Source organism: Pezoporus flaviventris, unplaced genomic scaffold, assembly GCF_033815535.1.
Source record: "Pezoporus flaviventris isolate CSIRO_AGI_PZ_B2104156 unplaced genomic scaffold, CSIRO_AGI_Pfla_v1 ptg000031l, whole genome shotgun sequence".
Taxonomy (NCBI): Eukaryota; Metazoa; Chordata; class Aves; order Psittaciformes; family Psittacidae; genus Pezoporus; species Pezoporus flaviventris.
In genome coordinates this window covers 35,052,966-35,065,813 of record NW_026892579.1, presented here as the reverse complement: position 1 = coordinate 35,065,813, position 12,848 = coordinate 35,052,966, and the positions used below count along the sequence as shown (strand labels likewise).

Genomic DNA, 12,848 nt, shown 5'->3' with positions numbered 1-12,848 from the left:
CCACTTCCTAGATACATGGACCCTAAATTATAGAATTACTATCTTCTGGCTACTATCTTCAGTAAATTTCTAATTAAGTAAGCAAAATAAACCCATTGTCATCAGCAGAATCTGAGTGACAATGAACTACAGCACCCACATTACAACTGCTGTGCTGGGAAGCAAGAAATCTGATTTGAAACCTTTGCTCCAAATCAAGGAAAGAAGGAAATGGCCTCACGCACTTGCCAGTTGAGTAGCTCAACTATTGGGATATAAATTATATGTAGCAGGTAACAGGCAGTGCTCTGTCACAAGTCCAGTAATCGGTGACCTTTCATAGGCTTCCTAATCTGGCATGTGTGCTCTGAGAGAGCCCATGTATGAGAATGAGCAGAAGAATTCACAGGACATAAGCAGTCACTAAGTCTCTCAGCTGCTAGACCACAATAGATCCATGATGGTGTTTGAACCCATGGGTAGACGTGTTAAGCCTTGGCACCACAGCAACAAAGACTTTGCCCTGATTGATTTAGGCATCTACAGGGCAGGGAGACAGCAGAGAGAGTTTTGAGGATCCCAGTGACACACAGATAGAATCATAGAATAGTTAGGGTTGGAAAGGACCTTAAGATCATCTAGTTCCAACCCTCCTGCCATGAGCAGGGAAACCTCACACTAAACCATGTCACACAAGGCTTTGTCCAACCGGACCTTAAACACCACCAGGGATGGACCATTGCTGGAATTTCCTTAAAATAACATGGATATGTAAGGCTTTAAACCCTTTTTGGGTTCACCTTTAGATTAGGTGAAAGGGCTTTTCCATGACCAAAGCTAGCTACATATGAGAGTAGGCTAACAGTATTTTCCCAAAGGAAAATTCTGTGGATTAATATGCTTATGAGTGAGAGGGATTGTATTAATGCTGCCTGTAAATGGATAAAGTACTTAAAGAAGTGCCTTGACCTCTCCCTATGTTGGGTGAAGTGACTGTGTATGAGCTTGGTTGGTTTGTGAAGTGTTTTGCGACCACCAAGGGATGCAGTTTTACAACTGCAAGCTATGACTGCGGTTACAGGGGAAGACTGTGGGAACATTTATCCAATTTATACATGACAGAACCAACAGTAAGAACCTTTTACTGAGTGCAGAGTTTACTTTAGCACATGTAACATATGTTCATTCATAAAAGACTTCAAAATTGAAAGGGTCTTACTCTGGATCAAGCAGAGTTGTTCAAGGAGTTAACTCATTTCCTCTGCAATGTTGTAGCTGTATTTTACTGTGAAAACTCTGGTTCTTCCCCCTCCTTTTATATATCATTCAATTAATTTCATCCCTCAGACAGCATGGTAAATAGATCAGTCTTTTTTAATCACAATATTTTATCTCACCATTTTAATACACTATTACATATATTAGGTACCAAACTTCGGTTGGATTTTTTTTATTTTTACATGTGTTAGGCATGTCAGAGGTGTTATTAAAAAAAAAAAGAAGTTACTTAGTACACTTAGATGTACTGCAGGGACAAAAGGGCATAAGAAGCAATGGAAGCATGACATTGCTTATATCTTCTCCATTGGCACTGCCTGGTGTAATGCACATTGCATTTGTCCTCCCTTTAATCTCTTGTTCTCACTGTGTTATTCCATCACTTTTCTTCTGCTCCTTATTATAATAAGGCTCTCCATATGTCAACTGGAAACTGAGATGTAAAATACACAGCCCTGGTTTGGTCCATGATGGCTCTTCAACCTGGAAAGTGGTACACATGGGATTTGAAAAACAGTTCTACTAAAAAATAAAGCCACCAATGACAATTATGACTGATGTATTTTAGGACGAAGATGTTTTCTGACTAAGCTGCTAAGCTGTTTAATGAAGCAAACAACCTGGAACTACAGGGGTGGGAAAGAATGCTAAGCAATCTGGCAGTGGTGGAAGAGGCTAAAAGAGGACACAAAACTGATGGGGGACTGCCACTATCAAACTTTGCTATATAGCACTCGAGCCCTGAGTCTTCAAGTTTTACCTGAAGATGTGCAGGCATGCATGTATCTTCTACCGTACAGAAACTGAGAGTGAATTGTGACCTCACTGACTTCATCTCGAAGGCCTGAAAGTTCCCTAGTGGAGACAGCTGGTTTGAAACTGTTTATTTCCACTTAGTGGGTGCTTTACATCACTCAAATGCAGCAAACAGGACACCCAGTGGCACCGCTCAGTATGTCACAGCAAGACCAAAGCGCTCTGATCTGGGCTGCTCCTGCTTTTCAGGCAACACCTGAGCCCAGGACTGAGAACTGCTACAGGGGAGAGATCTTAGTCCTGAGACACAGGATGTGTTGTGGATGTCCAAAATGGTCTTCTAATTTGTGTTGGGGCTTGAGCTTCCCCTTCTCCTCCTCTCTTCTCCTTGCCTTTTACCTTCCACTGCCATTAACTCCGCTTTTGCCCTTTGACCACTATAAATCAAAGGAGTGTCACTGACATGGGGAATGAGGTGGGAGCAGTAGACAGCAATGACCTAAGCGTTGCTTTGCACGCTTTATACTTTTTACCTGCAGTCACATTGCAGTAGCTCTCATTTACTGGCTTTCCAGTCTCCAGCAGCCAGAAAATGTGCCCCAGACACATCTCTTATTAATATAAACAGTGTGAGACACAGTCTGCCATCCTCCACTTAATATTCAACTGTTCTCTATTTAGTGATAACTTTAAATACCAACTGCCTCAGATGTGTTTCATAAAACACCCCTTCCATGGAAAAACTCACAGTGTCAGCTAAGGCTTAGTGTGTGCAGGATTTGCTTCTCTTGCCTTATGCATTGATGCCAGAGAGACACTGATGCCAACTGACAGGCTAAGGGACGGGTGCTGCTGTGTCTGGTTTTATTCAGTTTTATTGCTCCAAGCCTGTGCTGGGCCAGGGGCAAAGCTGGTTTGCTTGGGGTTCTCGTAATATGCTACCTTTCACTCTGCTTTCCAGAAAGAAAAAATGCAATGGCTCTCTCTTCTTTGAACATTGTAAGAGTGTATCCATAAATATGAGCTAGCTCCAAGATACATAAATATTTCAAACAACATAAACATATTTTAAACTTAAGTGTATTTAATATGTGACCTAAGTACATTTGAAACTATCACATAACAGTGCAGCTGCTATGTTAATGTATCTTATCAAAGGGGAGACAAGGTTGAAAAATATTGTTGATCACAATGTTTTCTGACCCTGGGAAGGCTCTTCTCTGACTCTAAATGTCATTGTTATCACCCAGGATTCACAAGAAGTATCTCACTGAAAAGGGTTGCTGTGATTTTTCATGAGAAATTTCTTGTGACATGCACTTTGTAGAAAATCAACTTTCACATTTTCCTTTGTCAGTGACAGGGGGAGAAAACTGGTTGAAAATGAAAAATGTTCTATCAAAAGTGTCCAGGTTTATCTTTCAGGCATGCCTTCAAAACCTAGGGAATTTTATGTGGAAGGAAAATATTTGTTTATTTATTTATTTATGTTTAAAAACATTATTTCCATCCAAAAGAATCAATATTTTTCAATATTGGTTTTGCATATCAACTCTAAACACAAAGCTATTGTCTAGAGACAAAACAATGTATCTGCTCGTACTAGTGGCTTTTGCATGTGGCAAGGAATGAATAAACAACTTTGATAAAGAAACTAATTTGAGTTGCTTAATAAAACCACTCTTAATGATATTCATGTGTATTCAGTCTTCTCATTATTTTAAATTAATGCAAACAAAACATGGCAGAGAGTTTTTTTGTAAGCTTTTAAAGATAAACAGATACAAGGTACAAGAAATTGGAACAAGCATGAATTAAAATGCATGGAGGCATGTGAATATATATTGTTACATTATACAGTGTCATAAAACTCCAAGGAAAAACCCGAAGGAAAAAAATTAGGACAAATTTGTCAATATGGGGATGAGAATGAGACTTTAATCTCATTACTAAATTCATCTATTGGCTTATTGCTAAGACTCATTGTCAAAAGGAATTAGCCTTCCACGAAGCACTTAAATATGTAACGATATCACATACATTCTTACACATCTGTGTATGAACTGCATGTAGGAGTTCAGACCTACATGCCTAGGAACATTTAAGGTGGAATTAAGAGGAACTAAGTAGAAAACCAGCAGTAGAACCGTATTGGCAAGAGAATCACTCTGTGCTCATAACACTCAAAAATGACCATACAGCGCCCTGCAACGTGCTTGGGAAGTTGGCCCATGTCTTGCATGGTCTCTTGGGCAACAACCCAATGTTATTAAAACCCAGTGGTTTTAAACTAAAAGAGGGTCAATTCAAACTTGATATAAGGAAAAAGTTTTTTATGATGAGGCTTGTGAAACACTGGCACAAGTTGCCCAGGAGGTGGTAGACGCCCCATCCCGGAAACATTCAAGGCCAGGTTGGACAGGCCTTTGTGCACCTGGTCTAGCGGAAGGTGTCACCACTCATTGCAGGGAGTTGGAACTAGATAATCTTTAAGGTCCCTTCCAACCCAAACCATTCTGTGATTATATGATTATATGAACCCTAGTATGGTCCTGATAGCACACAGAAAACATGGAAATATCCCTACAAGAGGCAGGCAGTGGAACAGATAGCACACAGAAAACATGGAAATATCCCTACAAGAGGCAGGGGAGTGCAGCTCTGCTGAAAACCCAGCTGCTCAGGTCACACGTCAGTACTTCATACATTCGCATGCCTGAATGAGCATGACGTGGATGTCACTCATGCAGCTCGACTCTTTGGTGATGACACAGCCCCTGCGTGCAGACATCATAGCAGAGTTCTGTCTGGGTAGTCCCACTCTTGTCAGGGAGTATAGGCACAAAAGCTGTTGCTTTCCCATCCAAAAGCAAAGCAGCTCCATGCACCAGAGGCTCCCAGGGTTGAAGAGGGGGATGGGCACCCAACATTTTGACCTATACTTTCCTGACACTAATGATGCTTGGTAAGATTTTTCTCCCGCCACATAAGCAAATTGTCCCTGGTGGCAAAGTGGTGTATCCTGAAACTTCGTAACGAGGACAGGGAAGCCCATAGCTCATTTTTCCCTTTGTGGACTTGTTTGCCACAATTTAGTGATTGTAGAGACCAAGTGTGAGTCAATCACCACAAAAGCATTCTGATATTATAATCCCACAGAAGTAATTTAAATGACCCACAACTATACGTGAGAAACTTTGCAGATCTAAACTGGCTTTTGTTTTCTATATAAGTAGAAAAGTGATCTCTAAGTCAGTTATCAGTGACCCCAGAGGAGGTGCATCTTACAGGAGATCACGAGTCCAAGCTGGATGCCCAGGCTGCCCCAGGTGATCACCTGTGACTTTCGTGTCTAATTTTCAGGTGTTTAAACTACATCCAGTGGCTTTGACCTGCCTGTTGGGAACCGCCAGCCCCAGACGCGAATTCTGCCCCTTTGGAAACGTATGCCCCGTATTTTCTTAAGTGCATTCCGTACTCTGGAAGCCGAAGCGACCTCCTTCCCTAAAAATCACGACGGCAGGCGTACCTCTCAGCATAGTAAGCCTTACAGGCTGCTAACGGAGAGGCGGAAGGCGCCGGCGGACCCCTCCCAGGCACAGCTCCGCGGTGTCCCGGTCGGAGGGAGGCTCCGGTGTGCCCGGTGCCGGCGCAGGGCGGCTCGGGGCCGCCCGCACGGCGCCGCCATTGGCTGTCCCCTGCCGGCGGGGCCGGCGCAGCCGCGGGCGGGTGCGCGGAGAGGCGGCGGGGCGGGAGCGACCGGCAGCGCGCACACGCGGCGCCCCGACGGCAGCGGCGGGTGCGCGCGGGAGCTGGGCCCTCGGCGGGACGCCCGCGGTGTGTTCGAGCCTTTGCCTTTTTCCCTTCTTTTAGTAGAGTTTTTCTGCGGTGTTTTTCTTCTTTTTCCCCGTTCCCAGCCAGGACTGGGAGCAGGACCCGCGCCCCTGGAACTGCTATGCCAACTGAACTCCGCAGGGCCGTGAGAATGCACGCCATCTCCGACCTGCACTCCTCCCTCACCCTGCGGCTCCTTAACAAGGGGCCCGAGTACCTCCGCAGGCAGATGGAGGCCAGCAACCCCGGCAGGAGAAGTGCCGTGGAGAGGCTAGCAGCCGATAAGGCCAAGTACGTAAAAAGCCAGAGGGTAATCAGCACCACGCAGGAGCCCGTCATCGTGCTGAGCTCAGCCTCGGAGAGCGGCAGCGAGACCTGCTCGGTGGAGAGCCAGAAACCCAGCAGGGACTTCGGGAGAGGGAAGGGCGCGAAGCCGCTGGAGCTGTCGAAGGCGGTGTACGCCTGCCGGGCGCCCCTGCAGCACGCCCCCCCCATAGCCAGGCGCAGCACCCCCAGGAGGCAGATGCGGCCGGACTCCCTGGTGATTTACCGTCAGAAATGCGAGTTCGGGAGAGGTCAAAGCCAGGACAGCTCACGGGGGAGCTTGGTGAGGAGGATCTTCCAAGGGTCTGTAAAGGAGAAGCAGCTGGCTTCCCCTGAGATGCCCAGAGTCATGGAGGACACCGCAGCCACCGAGAGCAAAGAGACTCTCTCAGAGAAAGATAGTGACCGTGAGCTGAGCAACCATGGAGCGGAGCAAGCCATGACTATGAGCACTGAAACACCAGGGGTATGTACAAAAGAGCATGAGGGACCCTCAAAACTGAGTATACCTCCTGAGGAGGTCAAGGAGGTGAAGAGGAGAGGTCTCCATCGCTCCCAGTCGGACATCAGCTCTCGCTATTCCAAGTCTTTCTCCGAGTTTGATACATTTTTCAAGTACTGTGGCCTGGATCAGGAGGTCATCGAGGATCTCGGGAGAGAGAACTTCTCCGTGGTGTCCGACAACATCTCCTTCAAGATCCGCAGCATCAGTGTGGCAACGTCCGAAAGCGACTTCACGAGGCACAGCGGGGACGAGGGGCTCCTGGAGGATGAACTCACAGAGCAGGTCCCGAGCAGCACTTCTGTGATTGAGCGCAATGCTCGGATAATCAAATGGCTGTACACGTGTAAGAAAGCCAAGGAGGCTAACAAAATGATCCAGGAACTGGCATGATGGCTTCTTTCAGCGTACATTGCAGCCTCAAGGTGTGTGCAAAGCCTCACCCTGTTGATTTATGTATTTCTCTTTCCTCTTTAGCAAGCGGTTGGCTTTTCTTAGTTTATTTTAGTCTTTTCATGAAGACTGAAGGGAACTACTTTGTACACAAAGTGTTCCCATACAGGCTTTTTGCAAAGCAGAAATCTGTGTTGTTACAAAATACAAACAAATACATGAGAGTCAGAGTCAGTGTCTATGAGGGATGTCTGGCTTTTGCAGATTCCTGCTTTGTAAATAGCTTGTTTTCTCCAATTTCTCCTATATTAAATGGTAGAATAAAAAGTTAGAAAAATGTTCAACCCTTAATTGCAGTTGCTTAGATAACAGACAGAACTGAAACTATTACTAATTAGGTGTACACTGTATTCATACTACACTGCTACAGTTTTTCTCTCCTTACTGTCCCTCACTGTTTCCCTTCCCCCTTACACATAGGCACCCCCAAGTATCAGGAAGGCAAAGCAGAGTCGGTGCTCCTGCTAGCAATCCTATTTCCCCTTCACCTTTCTGTTGGAACCATAAAAGTTTGCTCCAGGTGAAATGCTCCCTTGCGTTCACAGGCTTTTGTTTTCTGTCCTGTTTGATTGTAGCGTATTTGGCTCCTCTGCAGTGGGTTTTGCTATGTGGTTTGGCACTGGTAGCTGGAAATCCGTTGTGATGTTTGCCTTGGTTAGAGGGGTACTTCAATGCTTTAAACTAGAGATAATTATTACAAATATGTGGCATCTAGACTTGGAAATCAATTACTTCGCAGACAGAAGCAGAACAAATGTAGCCCTGGTGAAAGTCGATATCCTGGTTATAATAAAAGCGGTGTTTATTCTCCATCTGATTTCCTAAGAAAGAACTGTATTCATGGAGCTTTTGGTATTGATGATCTAGTAGATAACAGGTTTTTCCTCCTTCCAATATGTGAAGCCCTTAGGATAGGTACCACTACTTACAGTGTGGCATTTAAAAATTGCATGAGTAGGTCTTGATACGAAGGAGTACATGTATATTTTCTGACAGTTCGTAATTGGTGTGTAAGAAGAGCATTATTTAGTATAGATATTGCTGTTGATAGAGCTTGTGGGCCTTATGAACGTAGAGAAATAAGTAGTGCTTGAGCCTCTTTCCTGTGTGGATGTGGGACTGTCACTTCTGATTCCTTTAATCTATATACAGCAAGAAACCATGTACTTACTTTGAATTGGTTTTAATGATGTGAAATTTGGATCACATTTAAAAATTGAATTTTTCTCAAATGCCTATTTTCTTCCTGCAAGTTGAGGGAGGAGGAAGGGGGGGCAGGGAGAGCCATTTTCACACAAACATTTCAAGCCCTTGTAGATAAGAAAGGTTGTCAGGTATCCAGCTGAAAGCTTAAAGAAGTGCTGTTATGTAACAGATCCTTTCCCAGATTACCTTAGAAGGAAGACAGGGCTCTCCTGAAGTTAGTAATTTCTCCTTTCTCATCCTTCTTTGATAAAAGGCCAGGGAGAGTCACAAAACAAAACGATGCAGGTGGCAGTTTGTGAAGCTTGTTGCTCATTGCAGTTGCTGGCCTTGCTATACACGCAGGATGGGAGGCAGATTTCACCACAAGCAGAAACCACGCAACAAACCCAACCATATTTCCTTGAAGGAAACCAAAATAAAAGCCTGTTCGCTCCTAAATGCCCTTGCTGGGGGTAGGATCCAGGGCCAGAACCACGGTTATCACCGCAGAGCCTGCTCAGGAGGGAGCAGTTGGCCCCTTTCCCCATCCATTTGCACAGTGCTAAGCATTTCCAGTGCTGCAGCTGAGACAGGAGATGCTGGTGACCACCCCAGGGAGCATACAGTCTGCAGAGGAGGTGCTTCACCAGGGCATTTGCTGGGCAGAATTTAAGTTGAGAGTTGTTGTCACCATGTGGTTGCAGGATGAGTCCTGTAGTTCTGATCAAAATGTTCATCTTTTCTTTCAGCCCTAGTTTCTTTGACAATGCAGCATCTAGTTAAACATCCATGTGTTTTCACTTTATCCATATATTTGGCTCTGCTTAGTTTGCTTACTGTTTACTAATGGGAAGTGGACTCCTGTGCTGCCTGAGGCAGCAATGTGCCTTGCTTTCCCAGGTACATCCTTGAAAGTTCCTCATTTTACACAGAGGCTTGAAAATTGTTGCACCATCTGTGGAAAAAAGGCAGAAACCTGTTTTCTAAAATGCAGCCTTCGTTATGTGTAAAACGTCTTTCAAGAACTGCAGGGCTCTTACGGGCCAATGATCATTCCATTCATATTTTATGTTCTCCGTTTAATTTTTCATAAGCTCTCTGGGACCTGGTGAGGCACCGTGTAAATAAAACAGCTATTTGAAGGGTCAGGTTCCCTAACACGTTTCATCAGAGTGATGATTGCAGAGTCTGAGCATGGGTGGAGAGCTTCAGAAAACTGAGGTCCTCAGTGAGATGGGCATTGCTGCTTCTCAGTGGCATGTTGCCTGGATTAAAACTCTGCAGTTCAGCACCTCTGTCAGTCCCTCAAACTCTTAAGAAGGGGGCTCACTCTGTGTCCTTCTTCCCGGATTGAATCAAGATTATTCAGCCTTGAGTTTCTAGTGCCATTCTTATATGGATGTTCATTATTCAAGCAGAAATCTCCTGGCAGGGGAATTTACTATGTTGGCAATTGCCATAAGCAGCTGAATAAAAGCTTTAGAGTATCACTTTATGCTTGTCTGATGTGATAAATAATAAATGACACTATTTTTTCTCTTTCTTCAGAATGCTTGACTTGGAAGTCGAACAAAACCAGACACAGGAAGAAACTCTTCTCTCATCTAGCTCATGAATGCTTTGTCCAAGTTTAGTATTTTATTATTGCTTCCTACCCTCGCCCGCCTTCCTCTTACCACAAACACAGGAGCTTCTAAGAGCACAATGACAAGTAGAGATTGTGAACTGTGCTCCAGCAAGGCAGCAAGAAACGAAAGCTCCTGTAAAAGCAAAGCATGGCAGCGGCTGCCATCCACGGTTAACATTCAGCATCAGCTCACTGCCCCAGGATGCTCTTCCAGGCTGTGACAGAAGGTCTGTGTTGTGCATCCATCTCTTTCCAGCAATGAGTTTGTCAACAAGAATGGGGGGAGAAAGTGGGAATGAAGTGGCAATGACCTCTGGGTCAGGCACTTTCTTGCAGACAGACAGGCTCCACCCGGATGTTCAAAGGCTCTGTCTTGCCAGGGCTGTTTGACCAGGGCTCATTCTGACATCATTAGATGTTGTTTGGCTGGTGAGGACTAACTGTGGCAGCTTTATCTGGGATACTTGGCAAACATGTTGTAAGCTAAATCCCTGCCAAGCCTCTCTTTCTCTGAGAGTATTCAAGCCAAACTGGAGTACCTTGTATCCATTTAGTTTGTCTCACAACTTGCTCAAGCCAGGGGGGAGGAGAAGCCTTTAAAACCCTGCCCCAAATATTTTCAGGAGCATGTTTCCAAGAAACAGGTAGTTAAAAGTAAGGGAGTGTTTTGCATTGTTACTGCCTTGCTGCAAAACAGTACAATTCACATGTACACAGGCTCTTCCACTCTCTTTGCAATACGTTTTCAACTCTGACATTGCAAACATTGCAAGGTTTGGCAGGTTGTGGTTTAGCACATTTAATTTTATGCACCATGAGTGAGCAGTGTGCTTAGGAAACTGTATCCCAGGCTATGTATGGCCACACTTCTCTAGCATGGCTCTGGAGTACAGGCTGTGCTTAGGATGTGCAGGACTGCATCCCTGTGCTGCAAGGCAAGAAGTCATGTCAGGGCACAGCAGTGGCAGCTAAATGTCCTGGTAGAGTGGAATGCCCAGCATAAACAACACCTTGCTCACTATCATCAATAAAATGCTTCATTTGGACTGGCCAAGCTAAATGTGTTTTAAAAGCTGATAAAAAGTACTTCAGATCACCAGTGTAGTGAATGAGGCCTCTACAATAACTCATGGAATTTGCTGGCTGTGCCTCAAACATTTACCTCAGTCTGTCATTGCTTGCTAAAAAATGTCTTGCACCAAAGCATTTCTTTGTGGACACTGCAGACCACACAAAAATGCAACACTCCCACACCCCCTGCCAAAAAAAATCCCAACAGTCAAAGCCAAATCCTTTCAGTTGCACCAATGCCCCTCTATGACAGCTGCACAGCTGGCATAGCAGTGACTTGACCTGAGAGTGCTGCAGAGGTTAAAAGTTTACTTTTTACGATCTGACTGTCAGATCGGCAGCAGGAGGAGTCCAGAAACACCAACTTTCATTCTCTGCGTTCCTCCTGCTTGCAGCATGGCAGCTCCCGCCGCTGCCTCTCCTGACCCAAAACAGCTGCTGTCACAGCTGGGTGGATGCTGACCTCAACTGAGCACTCAAGCTGTGTTTCTGAAGTGTTTACCACTCCTGGTAAATACATCTGGAGGAGCGGAAAGGGCAAGGGTGAGCATCAAAGATTAAAACATTGGTGGTAGGAGGAACCTACGACAATGTTGTGCACTCTAAGAGTTTGACCTTCAGGTGCTCATCACGCAGTGTAGTTGACATGAGCTAAATTCACAGCAAGACCATCTAGGCTCCATTTTTATATCTGTTAAATGTACTTGGCAGTTCTCAGTTACAGACATGGTCTGGGAATGCAGAGCATTTGTCTTCATTTTCTAGTGTTGTGTACTAAGGTCTACATATCTGCAGTTTTTGGGATGGATGGATAACAATTCCAGATAAAATAATTGTTGAACCTGCTTTCCACCTGGGAGAAAATTAAATAGTTTGCTTGAGTGAGCTTCTGGAAACTTAAAAGGAAGGTAGTACATAGGGATATGTTTATTAAATAATGAATTTTCTATGTATATTTGTTACATTATTATTAAAGGATGATTCTCAGAAAAGTCCAACCCAAGATGCTGCTAATGTGGTAAGATCTGTGCACCTAAGGTGCAGCTTTTTAAGGGATGAGGTCTAGGTTTATTAGTCAAGAATACAACTTGGCATATCTGTTCTTTTCATGATCACTTGGCAAAGTGCTGTACTACATTAATGTTCATATGCATTTGTCAGAGCTAAGGACTGCTTTTCTTTGAAAATATGGATGACTGTAGACAGCTCAGACTGCAAGAAAAATGTTTTGTGTTACAAATCACTGCCCTGCCACTGAAGAGTGTTATTTTCTTTTGTTTTCAAGAAAAAGTTTGTTTTCAATTTCAAACTTCTGTTTGTTTCTGCTCTTTTAGTTGAGCAGCTCCCAAAAGTTAAGATGAAAGATGTGTGGGTCGTGAGTTTTCAATGTTAGAAAGAAATAATGTTTAATTTGCTTGAAAGTACTGAGCATCAGCCTTTCTCAAAATTGATGGCGGTTTTATGGCAGAGGTCAGAAAAATCAGAACTGGCCCCATAATGAATATTTTTTAACCCCTCTTTTTGTCTTTATGAACAGGTCAAGTGTGGTTGCTGTGACTTTCCACACTGATGCATGGCAAAATTTCCCTGACTTTGTTCAAACTCCAGTAGGAACCCCGGTTTATCCCAGGTATCATTTACTTCAGAGACCATGTGGTCCCATCTAAGATCTTCCCCTGACAAGTGGTAGATTCCCTTTATTCAATAATAACCTCTGGGTAAGCCAGTAACCTACTTTTCCCAGTATGCCAGAACCAGCATAGATGGCATCGACCATAGATGACAATCCTTCTTTCTCTGTACATCTTGGGAATGAGTAGTTCAGTACTTTTTCCAAAG

The 12,848-nt window shown here is 44.3% G+C and overlaps 1 protein-coding gene and 1 long non-coding RNA gene across 2 annotated transcripts; one reads left to right on the top strand and one right to left on the bottom strand.

Moving 5' to 3' along the window:
* Positions 1-1,335: 1,335 nt before the first annotated feature.
* On the bottom strand, positions 1,336-5,457 carry LOC133273444 (uncharacterized). Its single transcript, XR_009744804.1, has 2 exons — positions 5,406-5,457; positions 1,336-1,740 (listed from the first exon to the last, which is right to left on the bottom strand). It is a non-coding gene; the product is annotated as an uncharacterized LOC133273444 (long non-coding RNA).
* A 331-nt stretch (positions 5,458-5,788) lies between these two features.
* On the top strand, positions 5,789-11,318 carry FAM110C (family with sequence similarity 110 member C). Its single transcript, XM_061460667.1, has 2 exons — positions 5,789-7,098; positions 9,860-11,318. The coding sequence occupies exon 1, from the start codon at positions 5,969-5,971 to the stop codon at positions 7,064-7,066; it is 1,098 nt and encodes a 365-aa protein (XP_061316651.1). The 5' UTR covers positions 5,789-5,968; the 3' UTR covers positions 7,067-7,098; positions 9,860-11,318.
* Positions 11,319-12,848: the final 1,530 nt, after the last annotated feature.